The 15,523-nt window shown below is 35.1% G+C and overlaps 1 protein-coding gene across 1 annotated transcript in view; it reads left to right on the top strand.

Moving 5' to 3' along the window:
• DNAH8 (dynein axonemal heavy chain 8) overlaps positions 1–15,523 on the top strand; it is a 324,054-nt gene that overhangs the window by 17,825 nt on the left and 290,706 nt on the right. Inside the window, exons 5-8 of the mRNA XM_049652745.1 lie at positions 4,479–4,668; positions 5,144–5,307; positions 10,680–10,856; positions 11,892–12,005. Coding sequence (XP_049508702.1) covers positions 4,479–4,668; positions 5,144–5,307; positions 10,680–10,856; positions 11,892–12,005 — 645 coding nt within the window. The remainder of the gene's footprint in view (positions 1–4,478; positions 4,669–5,143; positions 5,308–10,679; positions 10,857–11,891; positions 12,006–15,523) is intronic.

Genomic DNA, 15,523 nt, shown 5'->3' with positions numbered 1-15,523 from the left:
GTATTCTGAATTTGACTATATACTTACTTTTTTAGGGTATTGTATGTTTTCATATGTGTTCATGTCAATAATTAGTGTCCTTTCATTTCAGCTTAAAGAACTCCTTTCAGCATTTCTTGTAAGATGGATCTCATGGTGATGAATTACTTCAGCTTTTGTTTGTCTAAAAAAATCTTTCTCTCTCCTTCATTGCTGAAGGGTAATTTTGCCAGATAGAGTATTCTTGGTTGGCATTTTTTTTCTTTCAGCACTTTGAATATATGGTTCCACACATTCCTGGCTTGTCAGGGTTTGGCTAAGAAATCTGTTTTGGCAACGTTGGAGGGTCCCCTTCTAAGTTACAAGCTTTTTTTCTCTTACTACTTTTAAGATTTTCTCTTTGTCTTTGAGTTTTGGCAGTTTTATTATAATGTGTCTTGAAAAGGATCTCATTAAGTTGGTTTTGTTTGGTGACCCATGAGCTTCATGAACTTGGATATCCAAATCTCTCCCCAGATCTGGGCTTTTCTCAATCACTGTTTCTTTAAATAAGCTTTCTTTCCCCTTCTCCCTCTCTTCTTTTCCTAAAACTTCAATAATTTGCAGATTGGTGCTTTTGATGATATTCCATAGATCACACAGGTTTAATGTTTTTCATTCTTTTTTCTTTGTTATCCTCTGAATAAATTCAGAGTTCCTGTCTTTTATCTCACAGATTCTTTCTTCTGCCTGATCCATTCTATTGTTGATGACCACTGTTGCACTTTTCATTTCTTTGTATTCCTCAGCTCCAAAATTTTTGATTGGCTCTTTTTTCACGATTTCTGTCTCTATTAAATCTCTCGTTTTGTTTATGTATTTTTTTCATGATTTCATTGAATTATCTTTCTGTGTTTTCCTGTAGTTCACTGAGTTTTCTTAAAACAGCTTTGTTGAATTCTTTATCATGTAAATTGCAAATTTCCATGTCTTTGGGGTTGGTTGCTAGAAAATTATTGTGATCCTTTGGTGGTGTCACATTCCTTAAAGTTTTGTATTGCTGTCTTTGCCTTTGATGTAGTAGTCATGTCCCCTGGTCTTTACCATCTTTGGGAGAAAAATATCTTCCCTCAGCCCTGTTGGTGATTCTGCGGCTCTTAGAGACCTTCTGTGGATAAACCTGCTCTACACTTCTTTATCCCTTTTGTGGAGGAATTCTTAAGCTTGTATGCCTTCTCTCAATCCTGCAGTGCACCAAGTTGACAACCTCCCTTTTGTTTTCCCAAAGGTGATGCTAAAGCTCAAGTTTGTGATCTCCCCCCTAGCCAACAAATTTGGGCTGGCTTTCTTCATGTAGTCACTAGCCATCTGCCAAAGTATGCTCTCACTGCTGCCATCAGGAGCATGCATGGGGAGCCAGCCACAGGGTAGGGGGCATTGTGTGGCTGAGGCATGCTGAGAGCTGGGGGCGCCCATGGGCCAGTTGGGGAATCCATGTGCCAGATGTTTCCAGTGGCCATGCTGGGCTTCCGGTGGTGGGCTCCTTGATGAAATCTGTGGTGGAGTTAGTAGTATCTGCTTCCCTTTAGCGCCTTCCTTTAGAGTCTTATCTGCCACTCTCTCAGCTTGTTTATGCCCACCCCCCCCCCACCCCCCCATCCCCTAGCCATGCAGCTCATGATTTAGTACTCTGGATGGGGTGGGAGAGAAATGAGCCTCTTTGGCAGCATCCTACATAGCCGGGGAAGCTGGATGCTCACTTACATGCTCTCATTTGCCCCTACAGGAGAAATTAAAGGCTGAGAAGATCTCCCTTGGTCCTAAGCTGTGCAGCCTTGGGGGAGGGGTGATGTGGATAAAGTCAAGTCTTTCCTCTTACCTTATCCAGTGCACTCAAACTCATATTTTTTTACTTCAACTGTGTGAAGGAACTTCTCTTCTGGAAATCTGGACTTCCACAAAGGCTCTTATGTCCATGGGTGATTAATAGTGCTCTCCATGGGGTTCTAGGACAGTGTCTGAGAGGGGTTAGAGCTGGTTCATGGCCACTGCAGGTTTCACACCTAGACTGAGGTCTGGATGCCTGTTCTCTGATGCATGGTGGGTGAGACTCTTCCTGAGTTCCTTGACATATGGTGCTGGATCCCAGAGCTCCCACAAAGCCACTTTTGTCCATTGATAAAAACCAAATTATTGTTTTTTGTTAGGGGACAGAAACAAAGGACATCTTACTCTACCATGTGTTGACATCACCAGCCTGTAGTTAAACATTGAATGTATTACCATAGTTACACTTTTACTTTACTTTCTCTCCTTTCTGTATATAGGACTGATTTGAGTTCCAAGAAAATGTATTCATGTATTCAGGATAACTGAGAAATTACTATAGTAGAATGAAGTGATATTTATCCTTTAGACACTGCTTTTAAAATTCATGAAAATTCCATTTCTTCTAGATGGTGTGCAAATAATTTCCATCCTTCCATTTACTGGGAAAGAATTTAATGTTGTTCACATAATTTTGAGTATTAGTTATTTTAATTTCCTCTTTACTTAATATTTTAACTATTTAATAGTTTAGAAAGACTTATCTAGTGCTTATCTAGTCCTGGGAAGGCAGCTTGATGACATGGGAAAAACAGCAATTTTATTCAGATAGACCCAAATTTGTCACCTACCCTCACCACTGACCAGTGGAGTGTTCCTTGACAGGTTGCTTTTCTTTTCTATGACTTAGGTTTTTACATTATTAACTTGGAAATAGTAATACCCACCTTGCAGGATTGTTGTGAGACTAAATTATAATATTAGGAAATTCTTATCTTGCTAAGTAACAAATCCACCCTAATTTTTCTCCTTTTCTGTTTATGACAAAAAATGGCTTTAAGAGAGGTTGTTTAGCTTGGTTTTCAAGTCTAGGTTGGGAATCATTTCCCTGTGACTCCTTGTAGATACTGCATTGTCTTCTGGTATCTCTTGTGGCTGATTAAGCCTCTTCTGTAAATGTGCTTCATAGGTGATCTGTCTTTTCTTTCAGTTGATTTTGTTCTTTGTCTTTCAAACAGTTTCACCATGATGTCTCCAACCATGTGCACGTGTTTCCCCAGTGTGTCTTCCATTTCAGTAATTCTCCCTTCAACTTGTTTGTAACAACTCATTCTTTTTTATAAGTGAGTTTTTATGTTTGTCACAGTTGTATGCAATTTTGAAAAACATGTTTATTTATTTTGAGAGAGAGAGCACGAGCAAGCACACCAGCGGGGGGAGGGACAGAGAGAGAAAAGGTGCAGCCAGTGCAGAGCCAGAGGCGGGGCTCAGTCTCACAAGTGGTGAGATCATGACCTGAGCTGAAATCAAGAGTTTGACGCTTAACTGACTGAGCCACTGAGGCACCCCGGTATGCAGTTTTAAAAAAGGAAGAAATTCTGTAAGTCTTGTTATGAAAACTTAAGTCTATCTCACTCTCCAGGAGCAACCATTAATCTCTCAACAGATTCTTTCATTTGCCTCCATATCTCTAAATGGTGTGCTCTGATTGTTCCTTTGCCAGATTAGACATTACTTATTGACTTTTTTCTGTGGAAGATGAAGATTTAGCTCTTTTTTATCCTATGCCCCTCCTGCCATTTTCCATCCCTTTGTTCTTATATAACTATAACATACTATTTCGCTTAGATAAGTATTTGTTTACACCATTATAACTGTGTAAAACCAATCGCAGTTGAGCATATGGTATATCGGTGGTCCTCATAATGGTTCCCTAAACCCTTTCATGGAACGTGCAACGTCAAAATGTATTTTTATCATTATACTAAGACATTTGCCCTTTTTACTGTGTTGGCATTTGACTAATGGTGCAGAAGCAGTAGTAGGAAGGACTGGTGACTCCTTAGCACGAATCAAGGCTGTGGCACCGTACTGTACTTGTAGCTGTTGTAGTCTTCACTGCCATACGCTCACAGTTAAAAAGAAATGTAGTGGCTTTTGGCAAGTTTTTTTATCTTAATTTCTTGGCTTGGGATGTCCATGTCACTTAAATTGTATTAATTGAAATGTCACACTCATAAATGCTAGACTTCTGATTTCTGTGTATTTTATTTCTTGAGACTGATCAGTTTTTCCACTTAAAATTCTGGGCAGAGGGCTAATTTCATTGCTCTTTCCTTACTCTGATTGAGTTTTTCTAGTCTCATTTCCCGGGACAGGGCAATTTTCCACTAAGAACTTTATGCAGAAGGCTCAGCTTCATTTCCTCCACATTGTATAGGCTCCAGGTTGTCTCCTTACCTATGTTGAAAGTAAAGCACTGAGGAAAGTGTCGCCTTGATGAACACACATGGGAATGGTTAGAATGGGGGAAGAATATAAATTTGTTGATTTTAGAACTCTAATTTCCATGACTGCCTAAGTTTTCCTAATATATAGAAAGTATTGCCTACGCTTAATGTAATGAAAAATAGGTTATGATTTTCAGCTCTTTAATGGGATTAGCATATAACATTTGAACACCACCCTTTCAGGAAGTGCTATTTACTGTACTGGATGCATCAACAGGAATCCTTCCTGGGATTAGCAATATGCTGTCAAGTATATTTGTGCCAGCTATTCTTGCAACAAATAATTGGGGTGCTCTAAACCAGTCCAAGCAAGGAGAATCTGAAAAACACATTTTCACCGAAACCATCAACAGATACCTTTCATTTTTAGATGGTAAGTACAAAATTTAACGTTTAGTACATTACTGAAAATGAGCAGATTAACTGTAAGATCTGTTATTAAAGATAAGCTTTAGAGGAAAACCATTCCATCTTAAAAGAAAGTATTACTCAAAATAATTATGAGACCTCGAAGTAAGAAATCAAATCGTTAGAACCTCTCATTTCCGGGGATCTTTGCAGGAGTAGGATATATTTTAAAAAATTTTTCCATTGTAGCAAGCAGATTCTATTCCTATGTTATTAATGAAAAATTCCACCATATTTAAAAATATTACTATATTATTAGCTCTTTCAAAAATATACAACTTTATTAGTTCATATTATTAAAATACATATTATTAACAAATAACCAAGTCACAATCTAACAATCAGTTTGTATTTATGTTTCTCTAACATTTGAGTAATTATAGCTGGAACCACACATTGACATTAAACACCTCTTCTCAATATTATTTCTTCTCTTTTAGGTGCTAGAGTAAGTATTGAGGGCACAGTTAAGTTAAAGAAGGTAGACAATGTCGATTTTTCCAAACTGCATACTTTTGAAGAAGTGACAGCTGCAGCCAGCAATTCAGAAATGGTTCGTCAGCTAGAGGATGTGCTGATGACATGGTACAAACAGATCGAACAGGTGAGCTAACTCAAGTATTACATCAGATATGAGTTGTAGCTCTCAGCTGTGTCCTAGCCATTGCATTATGTCCCTGAAAGTAAAGGGAAGAGGAATCTTGCAGATTTGGTTATGAAACTCAGCTTATTCTTGACCTCAGTGCAAAATCATTGTTTTCTGGGGGCCACTGAAAATCAATTTTAATTTTAAACATTTTAAATATTTTTAAATATTTTTAGATATTTTTAAAAAATATTTTAAATACTGTAAAAATATTTAAATATCTAAAAATATTTTAAATATTTCAAATATGTCTCACTCTTAAGGAGGAACCATAACCATATGGGTTGAGAATGAAAAAAATGAGGAATCAGGAATAGCCAGTGTTCATTCCAATACTTTATATATAGTTTATACTCTTCATAAGAGAAAAGAAGAGGATACAATGAAGCAACTATAGCCACAGTGCTAGACACTAAATAAATACCTCTTGGTTGATCAATGGAATTGTCTATGTTGACAAAGATGTTCAAACTAGGCTCATTCATGTCACTACCACAACTCTCTGGCCAAATAAATTCTCTCTGGCAGTAGGGAAAGCAGCAATAAGAACGGGGCATATGTTAACATTCTGAGAGGCGCCAACCTACATTACCCATACTGCCCCAAATCAGGCACTATGCAATTGCTCTAAACTGAAAGAGGCCTCTAGGAGCCAACTCACGGATCTCTAGTTCATGAGCACAGGTCAGTGGAGCTAGAGAAGAAAACGTTCAGTCAAGTGAAGACTAAGGCAAAAAAAAATCTTGAGTAAAAGCTAGAAAAAAGCACTTTCAATTTACCTCTCTTAGAACTATGTTAGAAGAAAGGAGGTGCAGTTGGAATGGAAAAATTGGAGGACTTTGGAAACTCCACCAGGGCCTGGAGTGCTGGTCACAGAATTTGTTCCAGGTGTCACTAGGAAATTGAAGTGGATAATAGAGCACCGCAGGACTTCTGTACCCACTTACTATGTCGCTGGAGGAAGGGGGAGCTGTAACCCATTGTGGAAATCGGGCTCTGTCCTACACAATGGCTGAGGAGATCCCCCCAATTATTGTAATCAATCAATATAGATTTTCTTTCATGAAAATGAAGAAGCAAAAGAAAATAGCTGAGATTTAGGGAGGTTTAACAAGTTGAAATAAGAAAATCACATTGGGCAATTGCAGCAAATGGCTCCAATTAAGTAGAATCAATGCAGGAAATGGGAGAGATCTTTAATCTAAAATAAACATCTGAACCATGACATCTAAAATAAACATTGACCTTGTCATACACAAAAATTAGTCAAGATAAATTATAAACATAAATTTGAAAGCTAAAAATGAAAAAAAAAAAAAACCCAGATACACACGACAAATTGGATGAATCTCAAAAACACTGTGAGTGAACAAAAGCAACCCTAAATAAGTAATGTGAAAAATAAAACAAAACCTATAAATGAATCAGAACACAACATAGGGCTCTATTGATATCTTCTTAAGGTACAAAACTCAGAAGCCATGAAAGAAAAAACTGACATATTTGACTACATAAAAACAATTTACTAACTTCCATATGTCAAAAATTACCATGAGCAAAATTAAAAAACAACTTTCTTGGAGAAAATATAATCAGCATATATAACAAAGAGTATCCATAATATGTAAAGCTCTTCTTTACATCATTAAGAAATGGGCAACATTGAAAAAAAATAGGCCAAGGATATGAACAATGTCATTCAAGGAAAGTACATGGAGATATTTGACCTGGGAGTGGGTGGGAGGGGGGTTTAGGAGGTCATGATATCTTCAAATATTTGATGGGATTTCATGTGAAATTAAACTTGCAGTGTATGGCCCTAAATGGCAGAAGACCAGGTGGTGGCTGCAAGGAGAGAGATTTTTAATCTTGAAATCAGGATAATTTTCTCACAGAATCCCTTCTTCACATACACACAAATACAGAATGTACTGCATCCTGAAAGTACCCAATTTGAGGCTGGTATCTATCTGCGAAACATGTTGTAACAGGAATTAAATTTCAAGAATTTTCATTCTTTAATTCTGTGATTCAAACTAGATAGACCTTCAGCCAGTTAAGAGAAATTTAAATTATGTCTAGTGTCCTCTATTTAAGGTGATGAGGAAGCTTGTGATAGGATTAGGAAAGAGTTCTATACAGAATGGTTAAAATTAAAAGCAAGTAACTTTCATGGAGTGAAGAAAGAACCTTCATGGGTCTGAAAAATCAACTATGTATTTTACTTCCTTTGTATTCTTAAAAATTCCATCACAATTTGAGTTATGTGAAGCTATAAACATAAAAAGTACAGAAAACAATATAACAAAGACCCCTGAAACTACCATTGAGATTAAATAGATAGATTCTCATTTTACTTCAGATCTGTTTTATTTTCTGCCACATTTACTTCAGATCTTGTTTTATTTTCATGAAAGCCTCCAACCCATCCCTTTCCTTCCCTCTATATTACCACTATCCTGATGTTTTTGTCTCTCATTCTCCTGAAAGTTTTACACTTTTATTGCATTTTCATATTTATAAGCTTTAAATTATATATATTAAAATTATATGTATACACTATGTATATATATAAATACAGAATATATATTTGTGATTAAGGTCTTTATACAATTGGTATTTATAATATCATTTCACAGTTTATGTTTTTTCTCATTTAGCATTCTCTTTCATCTATGTTGGTACAAATAAATTAAATTATTCACTTAACTACTGTCTGGTGTTCCTATCAGTTTATTATATACATTTTCAGACATTAAGATGCATTTAAGTCATGTCTAGTATCCTCTGTTTAAGGAGGTAGAGAGATTTGTTCATCCATTCCCTCAGAAAGACAGTTGTTTCTATTTTTAGAAATTCAGTTAATTTTTAGAATTCAGTTAATACCTTTGTTCAGATCTCCTTTGCACAGGTTCTAGAGTTTCTCAGTGGAATTGCTGACAGCAATAGCATATGGCTTTTTTTATTGGCTATTACATAGCCCTCCAAAGAGTGGTTATATTAACTTACTTCATTTTTATAGAAGCATATGAGAGTTCCCATTTCTTCAAATCTTTTGTTGCACTTGGATCATTAGATTTTTAATCTTTGTCAGTATGTTGGGTGTGGAATGATACCTTATTTTGTATTACTCTGATTTCTATTGAGGTTGAATGTGTTCAATGGCTATTTAAGTTTTCTCTTTGTTGAATTGCCTGTTCACATCCTTCACCTAGTTTTATTTCAGATTGCTTGATGATATCTTACCAAGTTGCTGGAGTTTAAATAATATTTTCCATATGTTAACTTTGTTGGTCTCCATTGTGTCCTACATGTTCATTTGGTATGGTGTCTTTAGTCATGTGAAAGTTTTATATTTTAATGTAAACATGTTAGTTACAAATTGTAATCCAGCTACATTTTAGCTACCTCCAGTGGTAGGAACATTGTGCTTTTTGTATTTTATTTAAGAAACTCTTTTCTACTTAAATATTATGTAGATATTCTCCTGAGTTATTTATTTACCTTAAATATTAGTGAAATCTACAGAAATAAATACCATAAAGGAAACAAATTGTTGTAAAATGAACACTCATGTAACCTTTGCACAAGTTAAGAAGCAGCATTACCAGCACCTAACAGTCCCCATGCATCCCTCTTCCCAATTTTAACTCCCTTTTCTTTCCCCAGTGGTAACCATTTTCTTGACAATTATGATATTTAGTTCCATGCTTTACTTCATCATTTTCCCCTCATCTCCTATGTTTTCTTTAAAAGTGTTGCCATTTTGTTTTTAATATTTAGATTTGTAATCCATCTGGAATTAATTGTGTATGTGGAGTAGGAATCTAATTTTGTCTTTTTCCATATAGTTAGCCAATTGTCCCCAAAGTTTATTTAATAGCCCATTGTTTCCTCCTGACAAATTTTTAATATCACTCTGTAATATATAAAGTTTCTAAATCCCTTTGTCTATCCCACTGGTCTACTTATTTGAGTTTTACACTCATGTAATACTGCTTTCATTTCTGTAGTTTTTTACTAAGTCAACATTTGTCATGACAAGTCCCTTTATGTATTTTTCTTCAAAATTGCATTGGTTATTTCTGGTTAATTATTCTTCCAAATTAATTTTAAGACTAGCTTTTCAAGTATTCTGAAAAACTCTATTGATATTTTGATTGGTTTTCATTAAATGTATACATTAATTTAGAGAAAATTGTCACCTTTATGTGGTTGAATATTTCCATCCATGAACATGGTATTTCTCTCCATTTATTTAGGTCTTCTTTTGTATGCTGAAAGTAAGTTTTCTAATTTTATCCACAAAGATATTGTACATCTTTTGCTAATCTCTAGATATCTGATCATTGTTGTTTGTTACAGCAAATACTATCTTCTTTTAGAAATTACATTTTCAGATTGCTATATGGCTTGTAAAGAAATGCTATTAATATTTATGTGTACATCCAGTAACCTTACTGAATTGTTCACTTTTACTTATTATAGAAGTTTGTCTTTAGATATTCTTGAATTTTAAAAATGTAGCCAAACATATCATCTTTGATTATGACAATTTTTTTTGAGAGAGAGAGCACACAAGAAGGGCAGAAGGAGAGAGAGAGAGAATCTTAAGCAGGCTCCACACCTAGTGCTGAGCCGGATGTGGGGTTCAATCTCATGACCGTGAGATCATGACCTGAGCCGAAATCAAGTCTGACACTCAACCAGCTGAGCCACCCAGGCACACTGCCATTATTGTTTTTGTTTTTTTTTTTAAATTTCCAATTCTTATGCCTTTTGGTTGCTTTTCTTGTTTGGAGACCTCCATTACCACGTTGAATAGTAGTGGGTGGTGTTAGTGGCAAATTTTTCTTGTCCTTGGTTTTAAAGTGATATTTTCTAAAATTTCATCATTAAATATGAGGTTTGCTATAGATTTTTGGTAGATACTATTTATCATGTTAAAGGAGTTCCCTTTTGTTCTTAGTTTCCTAAGAGTTTTTCTTTTAATTTTTTTTTAATGTTTATTTTTGAGACAGAGAGAGACAGAGCACAAATGGGGGAGGGGCAGACAGAATCTGAATCAGGCTTCAGGCTCTGAACTGTCAGCACAGAGACTGACACAGGGCTCGAACTCACAAACCATGAGATCATGACCTGAGCAGAAGTCAGATGCTTAACTGACTAAGCCACCAAGGCGTCCCAGTTTGCTGAGAGTTTTTAATATTCTTCAATTAAAATTTATAAAAATTTTTAGCTTCCTTTGAAAAGATACAAACAATGAGGTTTTACCAAAGAAGAAAGTAGCATTCTTAAATTCCGTGAATTTTTTTTTTTTTTAATTGCAGGTACTTATTGAGAGTGAGCAGATGAGAAAGGAAGCTGATGACTCAGGTCCACTTACTGAATTGGAACACTGGAAACGCATATCAGCCAAATTCAATTATATCATTGAACAGATTAAAGGACCAAGTTGTAAGGCTGTCATAAATGTGCTTAATGTTGCACACTCCAAACTGTTAAAGGTAAAAGGCCTTTTATTTTAAAATTTGATATGCTTCAGAAAACCAACTAGAAAATTACCCTTCTTGAACTGCTTCTTCACATCATATACTGGAACCATGTGTTGAGAGTTTTAAACGTTGAGTGAGGCTCTCTCATATTCCACAATTATTTCCCAAAGAGGAAAAGGAAGTATAGAAATGAAGACTTATTTCTCAATATTTTGTGTATCAATTTTGACAATACTACTATGGAATGATTGCTATTTATTTTTAAGTTGCTTTTGAAATTGTGAATCAATAGAGGCTCATTGAGGTAAAGAACTACATAGAAAGTCAAAAACAAAAATGTGCTCTTGTTAGATAGCTCATGTCCACTAGTCCACAGTTTGGTTTGATTTTTTCTGGGTCCTTTTATTTTTCTGTATTCTTTCTTTAAAAAATTTTATCTATATTTATCTATATCTGTATCTGTCTATCTAGATATATATCCTTTTTTCAAAGACCCAAAATAATGCAATGTTATAAATAACTAACCTAGAAAAGTCACTCCAGATAGAAGCAAGTCCAGCTTAAGCCTACAGACAAAATGTTAATTACAAACAGAATGAGTCTTTAGTTTTAGTAAATCATTTAAGGTGTTTATGATAACTTTGTCTTAAATAATATAAGAAACAGATGTATCAATCACATTTCAGTATCAGCTACTTTAGTATATGTATGATTATGGAAAATAGCCTGAATTTCTTTTTTTTTTAAAATTTTTTTAATGTTTATATTGAGAGAGAGAGAGAGAGAGAGAGACAGTGCACAAACGGGGGAAGGGCAGAGAGAGAGAGACAGGGAGACACAGAATCTGAAGCAGGCTCCAGGCTCTGAGCTGTCAGCACAGAGCCTGACGTGGGGCTCAAACTCATGAGCTGTGAGATCATGACCTGGGCTGCAGGCAGACGCTTAACCGACTGAGCCACCCAGGTGCCCCCTGAATTTCTTGACTAAAATTAAGTACAGTGATATATTTGGATGTTTCATGGAATTCTTATACATTTTTTCCCCTAGAATTGGCGTGATTTGGATGCAAGAATAACAGATACAGCAAATGAATCAAAAGATAATGTCAGATATTTGTACACTTTAGAAAAAGTGTGTCAACCTCTCTATAACTATGACCTAGTAAGTATGCTTTTTAAAGTGTACTTTTAAAAATAACTCATTTTAAAATAACTTAATATATGTGTATTGGGAAATGTATACTGCAGAAAAATTATATAAAAGATATATTTTCCTGTTACACATCTATCATGAATTATAAACTTATTTATTATTCCAAACTACATTTAAATATTTGACATTATCATGAGTATAATCTCATTTGTGAATTAAACTAATTAATCCATTGCACATCACAAATTACCCCAGAACTGATTCGCATAAAACACAGTTCCTATAAATCAAGAATCCAGGCATAGCATAGTTTGAGTGTCTCTGCCTCAGGGTGTCTCATGAAGTTGTGGACAAACTATTAGCTGGGAATGTGGTCTCACTGGAAGTGGAGACTAATAGTTGGAGGGTCCACTTCTAAGCTTGCTCATATGGTTGTTAGCAGGCCCCAGTTGCACACCACATGAGTTTTTACATAGGGTAACTTGCTTCCCCTAGGGTGAATGATCCAGGAATGAGCAAGAGAGTGTGCCCAACCAGCATTACCCTGATATCAAAGCACTACAAAAAGAAATAGAAAGATATCCCATGTTCATGGATTGGAAGAATGAATATTGTTAAAATTTCCACACTACCCAAAGCCATCTATATATTCATACAATCCCTATCAAATTTCCAGTGACAGTTTTTGCAATAATGGAAAAAAATCCTGAAATTTATATTGTACGTACCCACAAAAGATGTCCACTAGTCAAAACAATCCTGAGAAAGAATAATAAAGCTAGAGACATTGCACTTCCTGATTTCAAGCTATACTGCAAAGCTAGAGTAACTAAAGCATTATGGTACTGGCATAAAAATAGACACATCAATCAGACAGAAACAAGAGAGATAAATCCTCACATATATGGTCAAAAATTTTTGACAAGGGAGCTAAGAATACTCAGTGAGGAAAGGATAGTCTCTTCAATAAATAGTATTGGGAAAACTGAATAATCATATGCAAAAGAATGAAGTTAGACCCCTATCTTACATTGCTCACAAAAATTAACTTGGAATGGGTTAAAGACTTCATTGTAACACAAGAAACCATAAAACTCCTGGAAAAAAGAATGGGGAAAAAACTTCTTGACATTGGTTTTAGGGATGATTTTTTGGATATTATATCAAATATGTAATATTATAATATATATTATGTATAATATAATATTATATATAATATGTATAATATAATATAATAATATATAATATATATAATAATATATATTATATAATATATATATTTTGTATATATGTATCAACAAAATGTAAAGGCAACCTATGGAATGGAAGAGAATATTTGCAAATCATATGTCAGATAAGGAATCAATGTTCAAAATATGTAAGAATTTATACAACTCAATAACAAAAGCAAACAATATAATGGAAAAAATGGGCAGGAACTGAAGAGACATTTTCCCAAAGAAGTCATCCCAATAACCAATGAGAACGTGAAAGGAAGCTCAACATCACAAATCATTAGGAAGTACAAATCAAAACCACAATGTAATATCACTTCATAGCTATTAGAATGGCTATCATCAAAAAAACAAGATAACAAGGATGTGGAGAAAAAAGAACCCTTGTCCACTGTTAGTGGGAATGTAAATTGATGCAGTCACTATGGAAAACAGTACGGAGACTCCTCAAAAGATTAAATAGAATTATCATATGATCCAGCAATTCCACTACTGGGTATCTTTTCAAAGTAAATGAAATAAGGATATCTGCACTCCCATGTTCATCACAGTATTACTTACTCATAATAACCAAGATATGGAAAAAACCTAGGTGTCTATCACTGGATAAGTGGATATGTATATGAAAGATGGAAATCTTGCCATTTGTGACACGGGTGGACCTTGAGGACATTATGTTAAATGAAGTAAGTACGACAGAGAAAGACAAACACTGTGTGATCTCACTTATATGTGGAATTTTAAAAAGCCAAACTCATGGTAACTAACTCATAGAACGTTAGTTGCCAGGGCTGGAAGTGGGGGAAATTGAAAGATGTTGGTCAATGAGTATAAAATTCCAGTTATAAATCCATAAGTTCTGGGAACCTGATGTAGAGCATGGTACATTTTATCCTTTCTTTAGTAGAGAGGGGAAGTCAAGGAAACTAATATTTGTTGAGAACTTATGGCAGTGTTGCCCAACTTTGGCTGGGTGTTGCCTCTTTTGTGCATCATGTTTAGCCAGGAGAGTTCCTCAGGCAATTGTGTTTTTAAAGGTGTCCACAGTCTTGAAAACCCCTGGCCTTTTACTGTGGGCATTGTAATATATACTTTCCATGCATTTTCATTCTGTATGCAAAACAGTCCTCATTTTAAAAACAAAGAATAGAATTTGAGTATTTCTACAACTGTAAGTCATGAGACTGAATTTGAATCTAGCACTCTAGCATTTTGCTTTGTTTTTGTTCCTACTTCTCCATGCTGCTTCTTCAAGTTATTCTCTAAGTTAAAATGCTTTCAAAATAATTTATATTAGTGTCTGATATACATATTCAGCATTCTCCATTCTAATTTTTGAAGACATAGTCAAAGCCTCCACATACATGTTGCCATTGGCTATATGGTTTGGTTGGCCAAACTTTTTAGGGAAAGGTCAATGCTGGTTTCATCCTGGAGTCAGGGAAAGAGGATTTGGAGAAGATAGATATGTATAGGGGTGGTTCATAGCCATTCCAAGATGGTTCCGTTAACCAAGGAGTTTAATGTAGGTGAGGAGGGAAAAATGTAGAGTTGAGAGCCTTGGTCAGGACAGTTCTTATGGCCATGCAGGAATCTATTCTCCACCAGAAAGCACCATGAGAGAGAATAGGAAGACTTCCAGGAGCAGTCTTGGAATTGATTCCATAAAGAGATGATGGGTTTTATTTACAGCTTATTTACACCTTTAGTACCAGCAACTGGACTTCTGCTGGGGACCTTTTAAAAATCAGTTTCACATTAGAACATTTTGCATCACTTTTTAGGTGTTTGTATGCATATGATCATGAGTAAAACAAACCAAATTGGTAATAGAGAATTATGGCCATTACTTGGCTCACTCAGGAGCTCAGTGACTTGATTCCCCAGCTTTATAGCATGTGCAGTTAAAATCTATTTCTAAGAAAAATCAGAATTATCACATGTCACATGCATTTGGGCTTATTCACAAGAGTTGAAGATTCAAATATTAAATAGACATATATTTAAAGTCTATTCTAGGAGGACTACCTGCAAGTAGATATTGATGAAACAAATGTAACAAAACATTAATTTTTGTCAAGTGTAGTGATGGATATAACTGATCATTATACTATTCTCTGTACTTTTCTATATTATTTAAAGCTCATCATTATAAAAAATAAACTTGGAAGAAAGGTACAATGCTTTTTATTGTTATCAAGCTCTCTAGATTTTTAGGTGTACTAATTTCAACTTCTTGGTTCAAAAGACTTGTTTAAATTTATAGAATTTTCACATCTTTTAGTTCTGGTG

The sequence above is a fragment of the Panthera uncia genome, assembly GCF_023721935.1.
Source record: "Panthera uncia isolate 11264 chromosome B2 unlocalized genomic scaffold, Puncia_PCG_1.0 HiC_scaffold_24, whole genome shotgun sequence".
In the NCBI taxonomy this organism is placed as follows: Eukaryota; Metazoa; Chordata; class Mammalia; order Carnivora; family Felidae; genus Panthera; species Panthera uncia.
Note: the sequence above shows the minus strand (reverse complement) of the source record. Positions and strands in the feature narration are given on the sequence as shown.